This window comes from Vanessa tameamea, chromosome 3, assembly GCF_037043105.1.
Source record: "Vanessa tameamea isolate UH-Manoa-2023 chromosome 3, ilVanTame1 primary haplotype, whole genome shotgun sequence".
Classification (NCBI taxonomy): domain Eukaryota; kingdom Metazoa; phylum Arthropoda; class Insecta; order Lepidoptera; family Nymphalidae; genus Vanessa; species Vanessa tameamea.
Genome location: NC_087311.1, coordinates 14,377,995 through 14,397,162, shown reverse-complemented (window position 1 = coordinate 14,397,162; position 19,168 = coordinate 14,377,995). Strand labels below are relative to the sequence as shown.

Below are 19,168 nucleotides of genomic sequence, written 5' to 3'. Positions count from 1 at the left end.
TATCATTCTGTGTTCGAACTCGACGGATATGTCGTCGCCTAGCTAATGCGATAAGTCGAGGGGGTAGAGCCGGCCCGAGCGGCGAGTGCGACGTGGCCCGTCACTAGCTCGACGCTCGACGCTCGACGCTCGACGCTCGATAGCGCGGGGTCGCCGCACTCGCCGCTCGCCCTCTACTCGGGGCCTTGGGCTGCCGCGGCAAGGTCGCCGTAACGTGCGTTACACTCTGAGATCCAGAGATAGTCATTTGCAACATCGTTCGCTATCGAATGATACCGATCTTTAGTCAGAACTAAGGTAAACCGGACTTAACCGGACAGTCAATGATACGTTCTTCGACTAACATCAATTTCGATCCGAAAAGAAATTTCTAACGCGCGCATTAAACATAAAGGATCGAATCGACTTTACGGCGTATGTTTAGAGGAGAGAGGGCAGACGACACCGGTGCACTGTGCGGAGGGTCGTTGCGCGGCGCGGTGTCAGTGACCCGAGCGCGCTGCATCCCCCAGGTGCGGTGCTCGGGCGCGCGGGCGGCGAGCTGGGCGCGCGGCGCACTCCACGCGCGCCTCCCGCGCGGTCGACGACCCGCACCGCGCCGCCCGCACGCCGCACTCCCCTCCTCATCACACACACACCTAAACATTTTGGTGAATACCAACGCGAGAGCGGACCGATGCAAAAAATTACAAAAATAAGCGGCGATATCGACAACTTCGCATACCTTGTTTTTACCACATCGTGTCCGAGAGCAGAGCGAGACGGAAACGTGTGCTGCGGAGGATAGTTGACAAAATATTTAATTTAACTTAACCTTTATTTCTATAATCTCTGTTCGTTTCGAACTGATGTTAAGTGATTAAGGGTTGACTGTATAAATAAAAAAATAAACATTAGAGAAATCTAAGGTTTAACAGAAAGGCGCATCTAAGTCCCTTATGCTGAAAAATATTTTTTCGTTTTCATAAATGTTCTGTTTAGCACTGCGCTTCATATAATGACACTATTGAAAGGTAATATATATCTTTGTTTGGTTGATTTTTCCGAATTTATACTAAACTACCACATATTTGTTTATATTTTCAAAAAGTTTTGATCATATTTTTGTATCAAAATGTAGGTACATAAATTAATACATGTTTACACTTGGAAGTATTTTCGGGGATATTACAAAATATTTGAAAGAACGTTTACAATAATAGCAAGCTGAGTATGCGGTGTGATATCGACTTGATGTGTTGAGGCGACCGTTTCATTCCCGGTCCCGGTGCCATGGGCTGCATCTATGAGCTCACCCAATCGTAGATTAACAACAATTAATTAATCCTTTGGATTTTGGAACATTCGAAAGCTTTGCCCGGTGCGACTGAATGATGAACTACCGTAAAATATGATCACTGATTACATTTATTGATAAATGTTTATATGCGACTACCAGAAATATGTTTAAAATTTCATGAGTTCAATATTTCTGTTTGTTGCATGGTAATGCAGGTAGGACCTGCAGAAGAGCTGTTCTGATCACATTACAATATAGAATGTGTTTTATCATGGAACCGGGCCATAAACTGAGCGAGCAAACCTCTTCCACAGAAGAAATACCGCTTGCGGCATTACTATACCTAACGTAGACTGCACGTTGGACGCAGGGGATGCTAAATTTTAACGAAAAATGAAAGAGTAGAACGATTCTTGATTTAGCGGCATCTTAGTTTTTAAATAGTTTTATAATAAATACGCCTAATTCATTAATTAAATAAATTTTTGTTAAATGGTTTTGATATAAGGCAGAGTCTAGAACCAAGTCGTGTTCTGTGATTGATTGCCTTTTGAGAGACTAGTTTAAGCCTGCATTTATTAACATTATACCTCACATAAAATTACATTTCTTGTCATCGTGATACCTTGAATGGTCGTTGAAATATAGCGATGAAACGCGCATGGATTTAGGAATGCGAATCGTTGCCACATTTTTTTTTAGATTCGCTTGTTACAAGTTTTGTAGGGCACATTGAAGCGTGGGACCCTCGTGCCCGCTGGCCCCGCTCCCGGGCCTGTGTTGTGCGTGTAATCGCCGAAAAACAACGAGTGAGAGAGAGGCACGAGGAGGCAGATGACGCGTGGCCGGGGGAAGGGTCGCGTTAGATATTTTACCATGACACTAAACCCAAAACTAAATTTGAGATTTTGGTGTATGAATATGAGCGTCGCAGTAATGGCGGGTGTCCCTTTAACTTGACACGCTGGCCTTCGAAAGTCGAAACATTTCGATTATTGTTACGTTTTCAACTTTTTACTAGAAGCATAGTCGCTAGTGTGCTTTTAAACTGAACACAATTCAGTTTATAAGCTATGGCATATTTTTAATGATATAATCTTTTATGGGTAATTGTGAATGTTTTGACCGAAAGAATGATCTGGTTGGTCGGAAGTAGGGTCGGTTTATATTGGATTTACTAATAATATAGATTCGTAGTCCGCGTCGGCACAGCGTTACGTGATCACGAAAGCACAAGGATTTATTTAAAATAAAGCAAAAATGATACATGATATTGTTTATAGAATTTGGCAATGTAAACTCCGTACAAGTCTAATTTTCTCAGTTGATCTTGCTTTCAATTTGTCATTGTGGGCGAGGTCATTAACCGTACGTACCTAACCTAGCCAAGGTCAAGATCTACGTAGTCCGGCCGAATGGCGCGTCGTCGCTTCGATCCGTAAATCGACATACGTTATGCGATCGCACTAATGCTATTCTATAATGTGACGATATGGACAGGCAGTTTTAGATACAAACATCGATTATATTGAATAAATCATTACATGACATACGTTTAGTTTTCGGGACAACTCATTCGTAGGAGGTAGGCGCGAGCGGCTCGGGCCGGAGGTAGCAGGTAGAACGGATCCATAATAATCGCATAGCAATAAAAGCGCAATAGACAAGGGTCGCAGGGGAAGGGCGCGGAGCGGGGCGGGCGGGCGACCCACTTGCAGCGGCCGTGGCGTGCTGTGCCGCGGCCCGCTCCGCTACCATTGACCCAGATCCGAGTCCGCGCCCGCTCCCGCTGCCGCTGCGTCTCCCTCGCTTCCTATGCACAGTACGAGCCGCGCGAAGGCCTTGCCGCGACCTGACCTACTAACCAGACTGCCTAACTCAATATGCATTATACAGCCATTTACTCCTTTTTTTAACTACAAATATTGCTCTAGAAACCTACTTTCAGTTGGATACTTATCAATATATTTTGGTTTAATACTCAATAAGTGAATATGAACACATAAAATCAATTCTTATGCAAATGTTAATGATTGTGTTACAACAGAGCGTAGTGATCACTTGGTCAACATTTCTTCCAGAAATAGAGGAGCCGTTATATTCTTAAATACATAAGAACACCAAGTTATTGGCAATTGATTGCAGAATGAAACAAATTGGATAATAAAAGTAAGTAATGCACTACAGAGTCAATGAATAATTTATATAATTCATGGAACTTATTTGACATTGAAACATTATTTTGAAAAAGTATTTACATGTTATAATTGAAGTATAAAGAAGCTAAAGTCAAATGTGTGTCATAAACAGCAATAACAATGTCAGTCTCCTATCTGTGCATCTATCTTTAAGGACTTGTTCATAGCCTTTAGTGTGTTACTCACATTATCAACAAGTGAGTGCACTATTCAAAAACATTATGAAATATATTACTCTTTGCAACTCCCTTAATGGAAAATGCATACATATTCAAAAATAGGAATTGATAATCAAGTTTTTTTTCCTTCTGTAAAAATATATTTTAATAATGTTATTAATATTTTACACTATGTTCAATTTTACAAATTAATAATTTTACACATGGTTATTTCTTTGTTCAAAAGCCCAGCTTAAATCTATATCACTCATTTCTCCAAAAGTGGATTTAAATGATATAGTTATTATAAAGGAGGATTAATAACAGGTTAACCTATTCGTTACAGTTATTGTAAAAACTATTTCGCCCATAAAAACCACATTGAAGTTATTCACTTCTCAAGTATGTTAAGGTTAGACCCGTGATTCGGGACAATAAAGAAACAGAATGTAGCAAAAACATACATAGAGGAACAAGCGGCCAGCTAGCGCCACTCGCACAATACGACTTCCTTGTCCTTACTGCGATAGGTTAGAATGCACTTTACCCTCATCAAGTTATCGAATCTCCCGTGTTTTACTCATCTCGTGAGTTCAATTCGACGTTAGTAATAAACAATACACGAGATTCATACAGATTCTAGAATAACAGGAACTTGTAAAATGGCTCACAAAGGTGACGCATCGACACGAACCGATCGAATATTCTTGGCGGATCCTTAGCATCCCCCGCATAATATGCTCTTCTTTCGTTATATTTAAGGTCGTAGGAAACGTTTGGAAGCCACTAAATACACTATAATATATAAAAATCACAAACTTACGAGGCGATGAAAGTCAATTGTGGAAAGCACACGCACCGCAACGCGACAAGCGAGTTCTTTTGAATGCACACAACTGCCAAAATTTGTGACAGTACGGTTAAATGTTTCACACATTCGAATATTTTACTCACACTAACATCGTGACAGTGAAAGTTTTGCCATAGATAATATTATATTATATTCTACACAGTAGACAGACTATACAAAATACAGATAACAAAATTAACTTAAATTAACATTCTTTCAAATTTAATTTTATTTAGATTAAAAATAATAATCACTTTAGGTAATTACATGTACTTAAATATTATTCGCAATAAAGACAAAAACATTCTTAATTTTTTAATTATTATTTATTTATTTATTATTTTTTAATTATAATTTTGCGTCACCTAAGGATTTTACTAATTATTTAATTTATTATTAATATTTACTAATATCTAAATTATTTTCCTAAAACAAAGACCATCTTATTGGTCGAAATGAGTTACCTACAGAGTATTTTATAATGTACATTCCAAACAAGTAGTATCGTTCAATTTAATCTTGTAATATGATGATTCAAATGTACGTACTTACTGCATTTAAACAAAATCCTCTCATAAGTACCTAAACGCTAATAAACAACATAAGAGAAAAGCCAAATAAACAACACTTGACAACAAAATTGATGCGATATCATAGGTCGCAAAAATTGCATTGTGAACGTCCATGAAACTGTTATCGAAATTTTGTATTGTTGTTGATATAAGTAATAAAGTGGAATAGTGTTGTATTATAATTAAAGATATCAGCCAGAACTGTTAGTAATGCACAATATAGCCGATCTATTAGTAAATCGAATAGCATACGTACCTCTAAGATTTGTTTAAACTTATTCCTACTTCGTTTGGAATAGGCTATAGTTTCTTAGCTTCATGAGTTGTTCCTTAATTTTTACGCCAGAGTTATAAAAATACAGCAAAGTTTTTCGCTCATTCTTAGTGATAAGCTAGTTTTTATATTCATCATCAAGTTTGAATCATATTTCGATTTTTGTGGGTTTGGTGAAACTCTTAACTTGTCAGACATGAACGTTGCGTGGCGTCTACTTAACCTTTTCCAGATCCGATAATTTTATGTGTTTAGTAGAAATAATAAAACGTCGATTATGAAAATAGTGTATATTTTAATAATTATAATTCTTAATAAGTAGATACCATGTCAGTGTTATCACACTTAAAGCATTTTTAATGCGAAATATTATCCAATTTTTAATTGGTTTTACCTTGTTTTGTAATTTCGGAAATTGTTGAATAGATTTAGTCAAAATATAAATTATTTGAATAGACTACAAATTTAAACCAATTTATACAAAAATGTAACCAATGAAAAATAATGCAAGCATATAAGGGTGTGTTGTTATCTGAAGTTTACATTTTATACATGTTCAATTACATTAATACATAAAAATACATATGAAAGACGAGATACGAAATCTCGACAAATATATTTGTAAAACTTTTAATTAAAAACTAGTACATTGTTAGATAATGAAAGTAAAAGTCACTTGTATAAAATATATAGAGTTGCCAGTTTTTAGTTTCATTTGATAAAATAAAAGTAAATGAGCTTGGATTTATAAATAATTTTTTTACAAAAACATTTCTAGCATAACGATGTGAATTTTTAAATGATATTCGCATTTAAATTATATGCAACCGTATTACTTATACTATGGTAATCGAAAGCTGTAATTCACTCATATACCCAGTAACACCATGCAAGTCAAGCCAAAAACAGAGTCCAGTGACAAAACAACTGTTACATAAGACTTGATGAACTTTAAGTCCATTTAAGTACAATTTGAAAGTATAAACGGGTAGTGAGTTCCTGATCAACAGAAAAAGGTACAGGGGAAGGAAGCTTAATTTGAAATAGGACTCTTGTAACTGTTACAATGATTATTGTTGTGCAAAATTTTTTTTATGAAATACCATGCTCCAGGAGCCACGTGTGAGGCAGAGAATCGACACATTTCATAAATGAAACATTGTTCAATTCGGTATGACCAGAATATCTTCATTAAAATACTTCAAAATGCGGGTGATGTAACAGAGTTGTAATGTAGATGAGTTATTTCAAAATTACTTTTCTTAGCGTAACGCTCTATGTCTTAGAAGGCTTTCGCTGTCGCGTGTCCCCCTTTTTCTATTGGTCTGAGTAGTAAATACGTTTTATTATCTTTTTGGACGTTTTGATTGTCTTTCAGCTATTTATTAAAATGGAATAAACTTCAGGCGTGATGGTAGACCATCTCATATTTAATTAAGTACAATTTGAGATTCAAGTAGTCATTGCTTAACATCATATCTTTATAAAAATAAGTATATAGTGCCATAAATATATGGTTAATAAAAAGTAGGCATTACGGCGGGCGGCCAGCGCGACCATTCACGATCACTTACATGAAATAAATCAATCTATCCTCCCAAGATACAAGAAAAAATATCCAATTCTGCGTGAAAATTTACAAGCCCGGCTGGCAACAGTGGAGACCATGACTGACAAGGGAACTATTCCAAGTATCCTGAATCTCCACAGCCGAGGCCGCCGGCACCGCTCGGTGCACGCCGTAAGCCGTCGTATATACAAAATTATATCTAACTCAATCTATATACACGATTGGTCCGCTTTTCTCAATGTACATTTTTACAAAAAGTATATTATTAAAAAAAAATTAACACTATAGTACAGAAAAACTCACAGCTGTCCGACAACAGCTTTAAGTACAAATAAGAACCACGATCCGTTGCGAAGTGCAATCCTTGTGCGGGACGGCGGCGGGACGGCGGCGGGACGGCGGCGGGACGGCGACGGGGCGCGGCGGGGCGAGGCGGGACGCGGCGGGACGCGGCCGGCGCCCAGCGGAATGCGCTAACGCCGACGTCACATGCCCGACTCGGCGATGCCCTCGTCGTCTGAAACACACGGCAGCTGTACTCCGGCGCGCACGTGCGGCGCGCACGGGGTTAGTGCGGAAACGTGAGTGAGGGCTCGGTTAGTGGGGGTTAGTGGCGCCGACGTATGCAAGAGAAACGACTACAGATCAAACGAGACGGCATGCTAGCTCACTCTTTCGCTATAGCGTCACGACAGTCCGCGTCGTGTCGCTAGCGGCCACCTGTCGCGAGAGACGAGGCACATTAGTCGGGCTCGACGGCCGGCGCGGCGAGGGCGGCGGACGCGCCGGAGACCTACCTTCGAAGGCGGCGTTGTGGTGGTGGTTGTTGGGCGGCGGCGGCGCCAGGTCCGCGCCCTCGAGCGCCGCAACCACGCACTGGTGGATGCAGATGTACTGCTGCTCCGTCTGCACCATCCACACGCGCTCGCGCCGCATGGCGTGCACCATGCCGAAGATGTCCAGGCACTCGGCGTGCGCGTCCAGCTGCTGCAGCGCGCGGTCCAGCGTGATGAAGGTGCCCGAGCGGCCCACGCCGGCGCTGCAGTGCACGATGACGGGCCGCGTGTCGGGCGGGCAGCGCTCGCGGAAGGCGCGCACGAAGCGGGCCAGCGCCGTGGGCGGGTCGGGCACGCCGAAGTCGGGCCACGTGGTGAAGTGGAAGTGGCGCAGCACGCGCTGCTCGGCGCCGCGGCACACGGCCAGCTCCGTCACGGTCCAGTCGGGGTAGCGGCTCTCGTTGAGCGCCGTCACGGCGATGTCGCCGTAGTACACGGGCCGCGTGTCGTAGGGCCAGTAGCGGTCGCACTTCTCGCGCCCCTTCTCCACGCAGCGCGTCAGCATCACGATGGAGCGCGAGCCCGACTCCCAGCACATGCGCCAGAAGTCGTCGCGCGTGCAGTGCAGCGGGCCCTGCGTCACGATGAACTCGCGCGGGGAGTTGTGGCCGGGCACGTAGTTGGCGTTGATGTAGTCGGAGCCCTCCTCGTCGTCCACCGGCTGCAGCTTGTAGCGCGAGTGGTCGTACGGCAGGATGTTGGTGAAGCGGTTCTTGGGCCGGTTGCAGGGCAGGTCGGCCGCCGTGCACGGCTGCTCGCGGCCGACGTGCTTCAGCTCCTCGAACTCCTCGCTGAACCTGCGGGCGACGGGGCGGTCAGGGGCGGTCGGAAGCGGGCGGGGCCGGCGAGGGGGCGAGGGGGCGCGGGGCGGGCGCACCTGAAGTCGGAGTCGGCCGACATGAGGCGGTAGTGGTCCACGAAGTCGGCGACGCGCACGGGGCGCGCGGCGGGCTGCGGCGCGGGCGCGGCGGGCGCGGCGCGCGCGCGGCGGCGGCGCAGCAGCAGCGCGCCCGCCAGCAGCGCCGCCGCCAGCGCGCCGCACACCGCGCCGCCCGCGATCCAGCCCGTGTTGTCGGCCTCTGCCCGGGAGACACTGACATGAGATCGGCTCGACGGCGTCGAATGCTGTGTCGTTACTTTACTCGTTTCGTTATTTTTAGACGTTGATTTATTTAGAAGTAGAGCGCTCTCGCCGCGGAACTCGAATCGTCGACGTCCTAGGACTATCGGTAGTGCGATTCCGAGAAGCGGATTATTAGAGATATATTACGAATTGTATACAGACAAGTGCAGGTCTTCGCTCACCGGTACCGGGCAAAAAACGCTATACGTATAAAGAAATCGTTACGTTTCTTATATATCCCTTTAACGAGACGATGGAACGCCGGGCGGAGTGCGGTAGAAGCGGGTGCGGCACCGGGTCCGCCACACGCGCGTAAGTAACGAGGAAACCAATAGATACCCTCGAGTCTAAACTTCTCCGTGTCGTTTGCCATGGTTTAAAACGATCGTGGTCGGTACGAGGATTTCATCATCAGGTAGTATCCAAGAAACGATTCCGGCTCGTATCGAAATAGCCGACCCGACGGATCGCTCGGCGGCGGACACGCGACTGGCGATCCGGCCGATAACCGCTATCAGCACTCGCGACTGGGAGCCGATATCGACCTCTTATCGAAACAAACGATCGAGTAATTAAAGCTATGCTCTTTCACGACGAGGCGACACTCGCAGAATGTGTGGTGTGATTTTAAGATAAGGCAGATACGACAGCTTGTATGCACACACGGGTGTATACACGAGTGACGTTTTATAAATTCAATAAACGGTTTTAAACAAAGAGATGAGGACAACTGCGTAAATCCCGACCCGGGCACTTTACCGGGCGGATAGAAAACGACTACATTCATTGGTGAGCCGCGGAAACATAGAGGTACTTTAATTTTTTTTGGTAAAAAAAAAAAAAAAATAGGAATTACGAAAAAGTCTGCAAAACGCTGATCCAGATTAAATAGTTACTCCGTCGGTGTACGTCCGTGTGTCAAGAAATCACCGTATTCTTAAAATTTGACAATATAATATTCGTATTTACGGTAAGAGCAGTCGCGCGCCGCGTCTCGGCGACCTGACGTACCTGCACTCAATCGTATCACTCAGCCGACGGCGGCGGTCGCGGAGCGGGAAGACTCTCGGACGTCGACAACACTTAACCATGCTTTGTACTACTACTGAGTATATTACTTATCGGTAGTCTGTGCGGTATCGGATGTGTCATTAGTGTCTGAATTACATCGATTACGAAGAGTCTGTCTACCGAAACATGTTAAAAACCTACCCGCCTGTTTATCGTTCGGTAAGTAAGCAGATATCCCCTTATTAATGAAATAATAACTGCAATCACTTTGTTCCGAAGCGGGACGAACTGCTAGCTCAGTCCATGTTACATGAATTATCATGAAAACGGATGATTGCTTAGAACGAATGAATAAGAAACGCCCCTATCTCGGAAGCGTTACCGAGTAGCGAGTAGCAGAGGCCACTGACCGGTGTACACGACGGTGTAGGCCGTGTCCGTGAACTTGTCGGGCGCCGTGAAGGCGCGCAGCTTCACGTAGTAGCGCGAGCCGGGCTTCAGCGGCCCGTTGCAGTACGAGCGGCCGCCGCCCTCGCAGCGCTCCGAGCCGATCGTGAACTCCTCCACGGCCGACGAGTGGAACGGGTAGTAGGGCTCCGTGACCTGGTAGGGCGGCCACACGGGCAGCCGGTGCACGTCGCGCCACGACGGCAGGCGCGCCGGCGTGTCCGCGCGCGGCTCCTCGGCCAGCACGAGCGTGTAGGCCGTGACGTTGCCGTTGGCGGGCGAGAAGTAGTCGGCGCCGAACGACACGGCCACCGTGGTGGACGAGCGCCGCACCTCGGCCGGCAGCGCCGTGGGCCGCGGCGGCGCGGCGATGGCCATGCGCTGGCGCACGCGCGCCGCCGCGCCCTCGCCCGCGCCGTTGGCGGCGCGCAGCCACAGCTCGTAGTCGCCGCCCGCCGCCAGCCCCGCCACGCGGCCCGCGCGCGCCTCGGGCCCGAAGTCCACCCAGCGCGCCGCGCCGGCCCCGCCCGCCGCGCCCGCCGCGCCCGCCGCGCCCGCCGGCGCCACGTAGATGCGGAAGCGCGACAGCACGCCGTGCGCGTCGCGCGCCGGCAGCGCCCACTCGAAGGCCAGCTCGGTGGGCGTGGCGTCGATGAGCTGGAAGCGCGACGGCGCGGCGGGCGGCGCCTCCAGCGTGCGGAAGCTGCCGGAGCGCGCCCGCGAGCGCGTGAGGATGGTGGCCGGCGTGCCCGCCTGCACGACGACCGTGAACACGTACAGCGTGTACGGCCGCAGCTCGGTCAGCGTGAGCGCCAGCCGGTCGGTGGTGCGCGTCTCGAGGCGGTCCTCGTCCACCAGGTACTGCACCTCGAAGTCCGTGAAGTCCCCGGCGGGCCGCGCCCAGGCCAGCGAGATCTCCCGCGCGCCCACCGCGGTCGCGTTGAGCTCCGTGATGGGCCGCGGGTCTGCGGACGGACGGCGGCGTTAGGCCGGGCCGGCACGGGCGGAGCCGCGGGAGTGGGATAGTTACAGAGTCGCGCCTGGCGCTGCACGGGGTGCGAGGTGACGTTGTGCGAGACGGTCCACATGGTGAGGTTGTACAGGCGGCCCGGCGTGAGCGAGCGGAAGGCGACCTGCTGCCGCCCCGCGGCGTCGTCGGCGGCGTCCGGGGGGGTGGCGGGGCGCTCCTGCCAGCGTGCGGGCGCCGCGCCCCCCTCGAGCCGGAAGCGGTAGGCGTCGAACTTGCTGGCGGAGGAGGGCGTGGGCGTGTAGAGGACCTGCGAGCGCCGCCGGGAACACACGACCGATCAGTTGCGAACATTGCGTCTTCGTGGCGCAAAAACTTAAGACTGGAGAGTTGTATTTTGTTAATAATAGTAGGACTACTCGTGTCTGAGCACAGAGAAGCTTGAATTTGAACACAAACTTAAACAATGATTCCATTTAGTGTAGAAATATCTGATTGCTTAACTAAGTCATCGTATAACTTGTCTAAACAGTTGTTCTCTTCTAAATGATACAAACGACAATGTCTGTACAACTGATAGGAATCGTTTGTTTTAATTTACAATTCGTTTTAATTGAATCGGTGAGATTATTTTGTCATAAGTTTCACGGGCGAGTCACCGGCTCCTCTTCATATATGCATTTACGATATAGCTTGTTGTTTCCCTGCTCTTTACTGAACCTCGGTTTTTCCTAGAACAGATCGAGTTATAGTAGAAGAGGGATCTCGGTGTACTAATTTTTCACAATTGCAATCGACGAGGCGACGAAGTTCGCTCAGTTGAATGTTTATTTCTCAACGTGGATGAAATCGAATCAACCCTCGCAATGACGCGGTCTGTATGGTGACGTACCAGGATGGCCGGCAGCGTGTCGTTGTCGTCGCCGTCACCGGACTCGTTCACGATCGTCATCTCGGACTGGATCAGAGGCCCTGCTCGCACAGAAACGACGGCAGTTAGAGATCGAAAATCCGAGGAGGCGAACGAACTTGAGCAGCGCGTACGCACGTGTGCGCGTGTGCATCGTGAAGATGTCGCTGGCCAGCTCGTGCGAGTGCGCCGCGATGGACACGGAGTAGCCGCGGCCCGGGGCCAGCTCGCCCAGCAGCGCGCGCACCGTGCGCGCCCCGCCCTCCGCGCTCACGTTGCGAGCGCCGCCCGCCGCGCCCGCCGCGCCCGCCGCGCCGCCCGCCTGCTCGCTGGCCCACCAGCGCACCTCGTACCACTCCACGCGCCCCGCCGGCCGCGGCCACTCGAGCGTCACGTTGCGCGTGTCGGCCAGCTGCGCCACGTTGGACACCGGGTTGGGACCTGCGGGACGGGCGCGTCAGAGGCGGCTCGCGGCTCGGGCTGCACCCGCGGGGCCGCCTACTCACGGACGGTGTGCTCGGCGCTCAGCGGCTGGCCGCTGTCCACGGTCTCGCCGGCGGCGTCCTCGCTGGCGGTGTCCAGCTGGATCTCGTAGCGCTCGCCGTGCGTCATGTTGGCGATCTGCCGGCAGAGCGAGCGTCAGCGGGCTGGGCGGCGGGAGGGGGGGCGGCCGCGGGCGTCGCACGCACCTCGGCGACGTCGGCGCCGGGCGGCAGCGGCTCGAGGCGGCGCCAGGCGGCGGCGGCGGTGCGGTAGCGCAGCGCGAAGGCGCCCACGAGGCCGGCGCGCGGCCCGCGCCAGTGCACGGCCACGGAGTTGGACGTGGCGCGCTCCACGGACAGCCACTCGGCGGGCAGCGGACCTGCGGGGCGGCGGCCTGTGAGTGGGCGGGCGGGGCGGGCGGGGCGGGCGGCGGGGCGGCGGCGGGGCGCCACTCACGGACTGGCTTCAGCACGGTGTGCCGCTCGCTGCGCAGGCCGTGGCTGATGGCGACCAGCTGGATCTCGTAGACGGCGCCCGGGTAGAGGTCCTCGAGCGTCGCGTTCGTGTCGGCGGTCACGAGCTGCGGGGAGAGGGAGCGGTGAGAGCTGGCGGGGGCGGGCGCGGCGGGCGGAGGGGGTCGGGGCTGCAGGCGTACCGTGGCGTAGGGCGCGTCTCCGTCGCGGCGGCGGTAGCGCAGCTCGTAGCGGTCCTGGCGCGAGTTGACGTCGGAGCTCCAGGCGAGCAGCAGGGCGCGCTGCTCCGCGGTGGCGGAGCGCAGGGCGGGGGCCAGGGGCCTCGTGGCGGCCTGGAACACGCTCTCGTTGGACTCCACCCCGCGCGACACGGCCGCCACGGTGACGGTGTAGTTGCGGCCCGGCAGCAGCGCCTCCAGCGTCACGTTGGTGTTCGTGGTGGTCAGCGTGTTGCTGTCGTCTCGCGAGGGGCCCGTCTCGTGGTACGACACCTGCGACATAGAGACGACGGTACAGTTCCCGCGAAGGTCAAACTACAAATTATACTTTACTTTGAACGTCACTCCACCGGGCACGTTATCCTAAGCCGGTCGCGGACGGCCCCCTCACCTTGTACTCGTCCTGGGTGCTACCGTCGGCCGGCTTCCACCAGAGGAACACGCCGCCTCCGTCCTCCGTCTCCACGGAGCGGCCCTGCAGGTCGCGCACCGGCAGCGGCTCTGCAACGAGAGGGCGGGCGTGAGGGCGGCGCGGGGCGCGGGGCGCGGGCGGCGCGCGGGCGGCGGGCACTCACTGAGCGTGAGGTCGGCCGTGGCGGGCCACGACGTGACCTTGCCGGACATGGTCTTGACGGTGACGGTGTAGTGCGCGCCGGGCTCCAGCCCGTCGAAGGCGCAGGCGGGCGGCTCCTCGCGCGCGCGCAGCTGCGGCGGCAGGCGGCGGCCCGCCGCGCCCGCGCCGGCCGACACGGACACCTGGTACTTCTCGAACTCGCTGAGCTCGGCGGGCGGCAGCCACGTGACGCGGAAGGCGGTCTCGGCCAGCGCGCGCGCGGGCACGCTGACGTTGCGCGGGCGCAGCGGCACGGTGCGGTACTGCGCCGTGGTGGGCGCCGACAGCTGGTCGTCCGACACGGTCTGCACGGAGATGTCGTAGGCGCGCCCGGGCACGAGGCCCTTGAAGGCGGCCTGCGCGGGGCCCGGCGGCTCGCCCTCCTTCTCCACGTACAGCTCCGACTCGCGCGCGTCCTTCGGCTCGATCGACACCTGCGGCGCGATTCGCACGTGAGTGGGACGGGAGGGGGCGGCGGCGGGGCCCCCGGGCCGGCCGGCCGGCCGCTCGTACCTTGTAGTGCGTGTAGGCGCCGGGCGGGTAGGGCGGCTGCCAGAGCACCAGCAGCGTCGTCTCGTTGCGGAACCAGACTATGAACTTGCCCGGGGTGTTCGGTTCTGAAACGTTACGAGTTCACGTTACTTTTTTATTGTATCTCATCCTGGATTGGTCTCTACGAGTGCGAAAGTAGTATAAAAAGTGAGTATTTTATGCACGACGACATTTGAGTGTTGGTCTTTTATGAAAGGCTCATGTTTTTTATCTCATGTTTAATTATATTTATAAAATGTAAAATTGATTTCGTTTAAAATACGACCACAGCCGACACTAAAAGGGCTGACTTTGTATCTGATACGGGGACGCATACTTGTACATTCAATTTAATTATTTTGTAATTTACAAAGCACTCATTTGTATAAATAATTAGTGACGACGATAATGTTACCGGTTGCCCAGTAATTAAGCACAGAGCGCACACTAAGACGCTACGAGTACATAACAACAACATAAGCCGCTACTGGAAACGGACGGCGAAATAATAGAAACGGAACAGCGGGCCGCGCGGCGAGAGGACGGCGCGCCGCGCGCTCCTTATTAATATAATGATATATTATTTTCTGATATAAACTCGTATAATTAAAAATAATATTCAAAAAATTGTGAGAAAATGTGTTCGTTGCTAAACTGTTCGAGTCAGTTTCTCTTTCGTGGGGTAATTTAAGCGGCTTAACAACAGCCGTTCTATAGCTAAATACAAAAGTGTTGGAACATTTGTGAATGAAGATTGCAAGTCATGAATCTACAACGAGTCTGTTCATGGAAAAACCACTCGGAAACGAAACGAACACCTCTCTCTCCTCTTTGGAAATATTGAAAATTATTGAAATTTATCACGAGCAATATATTTATCTCCAGCGAATGGTTTCGAATCCTTGCGCCGGTGTCTCTATGCGGGCGACGGTATTCATTTTGAACGTGACTTATTGTGTAATACTCGTTAAATAAATAGATGAATATTATTATAAGTTGATATCATTACGGCATACGAAACATCTCATCTGTTATTTGATGATGACAACCTTGTACCCGTAGTTACGCTCACTCGCCTTTCAGTCCAGAGCACGACGATACAAAGTTTTGCTGCTCGGCAGTAGAATATATCTTTTAAATAATAGATGGTATTCTGTCTGTACACGACAGCCTCATAGTGTTAAAAGGAAAATAGACAACCAACATTGAAAATAGTTAAAGTTTATGTTATTTAACATTATCGGGCCGAGACTTAGCGTGGCAACCATTTGTGATTTGTCAGTGTACATTTCATCTTTGTCGTCATCAAATAACAATGGAGAGGATATTTTTCTTATGCCGTATCTTAATCTAAATAAATAAGTCGTGGAACTAATGCATGAGCGATCCATGAGCGGCGGCCTGCATGTGAGCGGAAGCGGGTAGCGGGACGGATGCAATATTCGCACACGACACACGACACACGACACGGCTCATTCCAGACAAAAAGATAGCGACGAAACATCATGCAACAAACGAAAATAGCAATAAATAATCTCGTGCCGCAAATAAAACGGAAACCGGTCCGGAGCGCTCTCGCGCGCCCACTGCGGCCCCTGGGGCCCCCGGGGCACCGGACTCGGCCAAGCTACGCTACGTGCGGCGGGAACGGTTAGTTTGTACCAGCGCTGGCGAAGTTCCGTGCCCGTCGCTACGGACCCGGGGCTCCGGCGGGGCTCCGCTGCTGGCCGGGAAGGGGGCCCATATTAGTATCCGTAACATGATTACATCTTACACGTTATATAAATATGTTAATACTATATGCCGTCTCGTATCTATTATGACTCGGGATAGCTAAACGAGCAATATTAGTGTCAAAACATATGTTAGTTCTGTGTTTTTGAAATGTTGCTTGCTGCAAAGCTCGAACGCTCAGTCGAAATCGAGGAAAACGTGCCCGACGCACTCGCCGAGAATCTCGACGACCTTCGCTCGCTGATGTCATTCGCGACCTCGAGGGCTTCCCCTCCGGACTCACTGGTGGTGAAGTTGAAGGAGGTGTAGGCGGCGCTCTCCTTGTCGTGCAGCAGCGTGAAGGCGTGCAGCTGGTAGGTGGCGCCGGGCGACAGGTCGCGCAGCACGTGCGACCAGTTGCCGGCGCCCTCCACCGAGATGTTGCGCGCGCCGCCCTCCGCGCGCTCCGACAGCGGCAGCACCTTGAAGCGGAAGCCCGAGTAGTCGCCGTGCGCGGGCGGCGCCCACGAGATGGCGGCCTGCTTGTTGCGGCCCAGCGTCACCGTCAGGTTGGTGGGCGGCTCCGGCGCTGCAACGGGCGCACGTGAGGCGGATTCGAACAGAATATGATAATAATAAGCATTCGATCCCTCGTCGTGCGCGCGCGCGTACGGGGCGAAGGAATAGATAGAGCGAAAGGAAGAGAGCAAGAACCGGTTATGATGGTCTGGTTCCACGTGAGCAGGTCCGCGAAGGTCGCGTTGGAGTAGTACAGCATGAAGTGGTACTTGGTGCCGGGCAGGCCCTGGAAGTTGATGGTGGAGGCGCGCGCGGGCACGGTGTAGTTGGGCGCGGGCGAGCCCTGCGGCGGCCGGTAGTCCAGCCGGTAGTGCGCGCCCTCCGCGCCCGCCGCGCCCCAGCCCGGGATCTCGATCACGAGGTCGGCCGCGTCGCCGTGCGCGCCCCACAGCGCCTGCGCGCCGATACGTACGGGCATACATATTTATAACTTCGATCGTTCATGTTTATACATGATAAAAAAGCAGTATTATTTATCCATATCATTTATAAATTATATATTATCATATATGTATATGTTTCCCGAAGTTTGTCACATAGCAGCATGAGTATCTACCTGCAGAATATCTCTACCAAATATAAGTTGCTAATTAAATATGTTTGCAACATACAGAAAATGTCGATAACATGATTCAAGCAAACCACATAAAACTAAACTGAATATGTTGAAACAATTTTCACTGATTCCATCAAGTCCCATCTTTTCAGTAAATATATTCTGTAACAATTGCCATATGTATAATCAACTGCACCTGTTACATATAGTACTAGTTCTCCTGTCGTTTGATAATTGACTGATTTATATGTAAAGAAGTATGATTATTTGGTATTGTGTCCTGGTGCAAATAAAGTATAGATAAATATATATATATATTTATACAAATAATCATAACAACATAGTGATATATTGATTTATATTCTAAAATATTATGTTAGTTAACTGACACAGAGATTATATAGGTTCTAGGAATGCTCAAAGCAGTTGGGATTTCTCCATAACTTTATTATAAAATATGGCTTTTTTTTGTTCTTTTATTAGTATCTCGAATGAGCCTTATATAGATGCATGTTGCTCTCAGTATCTTACGATTAATATGTTTATAATTATTCAAAATACATACTTTTGCATTGCATTGCATTATTTTAGTGTTCATTGGCAGTAGAATCAAGTTATGCAGAGCTTATTGAGAATTTCATATTTAATTGTCAAAGTTCTTTAATTATTATTATTTTGATACTATTACTTATATTATGCTCCGACACTAGCTGTTTTTAAAGACAGATTATTTTAATGATCCAATAGAAAGGAAATTTAATAAACATTGTCTAATTAAATATTTTATGGGTTTTTTGTGATTTCCTGTCTATAAAGACTTTGTTACAATCAGTCATCCATGCAGGTGATTGCATCTATAAGCCTATTATAGCTTCATCTGAGACATAAGAAAAATAAATAATCAAACAATATTTGCACTATTACTTATGACCGTTATCATACTGAGCATACACATTTTTTAAGATTTAATAAGTTTACTTTTAATAGACATACCTATCAAATATTAAATCATTTGTTAATACGCTTATCAATAGTGAAGCAGGAAAACATTGAACAAATTTACTAAGTTAATTTTATTTGAATTTTCTATGATTGGGCTATAAAAAAGGGCTTAAACTAAAATGATGCTACTAATATCAAAAGGTTTAATGGAATTTTTAGTTTGTAAATGAATGCGTATAATTATATTAATCGAAAGTTATTTGTACTATATATCGAAGTATGTAAACAGGTTCCTAAACAATAACGAGTTTAAAATGAAGATGGAACTACTATATACAAAAGAAATAGTGACATGGCTCACAATAACTACGAAGAGCGCAAATGTCAGGGTAGCTGGGGCGCTCATATGTCCAGCCTTCGCTTGCACAATCGACCTCTTCCACATCATTGAAGGCGACTCTCTGATTTCATATGACACTTTCTCCTCCAGGCAATCACTATTTTCGTCCCGTGGAAGCATGATTTGTTTACTACGTCGTGTAGAATCGACATATCAATGTTTTAAATCATATTTGTAAAACACTTTTATAATAAAAACCTTTATAAAAAAATAACAAAATATTGTCATAACTCATATGCCAGGCTAATAAATTGACATTTCAAATTAGTACCAAAGACAAAGAATATTTATGATTGCCTTTTGCCAACTCTCATGATATTTTATTTCTAAGCATGTAAAACTTAAAACTCGTAACTATAACTTCATAGGAACAATTTTTTTTTTACTATAGTATAGAATAGCACTTTAGTTAGTATGAAAAAGGTTAAAAGTCACTATAATTCTTAGAAACTTTAAGTGTAATAT

General features: G+C 48.9%; 2 protein-coding genes across 3 annotated transcripts in view; one reads left to right on the top strand and one right to left on the bottom strand.

The window, feature by feature from the left end:
• Positions 1-19,168, top strand: part of LOC113397579 (uncharacterized) — a 119,685-nt gene that overhangs the window by 62,197 nt on the left and 38,320 nt on the right. The window lies entirely within an intron of this gene.
• On the bottom strand, positions 7,287-19,053 carry LOC113397325 (tyrosine-protein phosphatase 10D-like). Of its 2 annotated transcripts, XM_064217373.1 has the most exons (17): positions 18,665-19,051; positions 16,941-17,199; positions 16,531-16,815; positions 14,496-14,599; positions 13,945-14,416; positions 13,761-13,870; positions 13,334-13,642; positions 13,135-13,258; positions 12,885-13,057; positions 12,702-12,816; positions 12,334-12,636; positions 12,178-12,257; positions 11,349-11,595; positions 10,282-11,283; positions 8,615-8,816; positions 7,699-8,534; positions 7,287-7,418 (listed from the first exon to the last, which is right to left on the bottom strand). In XM_064217373.1, the coding sequence occupies exons 1-17, from the start codon at positions 18,821-18,823 to the stop codon at positions 7,387-7,389; spliced, it is 4,812 nt and encodes a 1,603-aa protein (XP_064073443.1). In that variant the 5' UTR covers positions 18,824-19,051; the 3' UTR covers positions 7,287-7,386. The 2 variants fall into 2 exon arrangements, with proteins under 2 accessions (XP_064073443.1, XP_064073439.1); XM_064217369.1 differs by having other exon boundaries at positions 13,135-13,642; positions 18,665-19,053.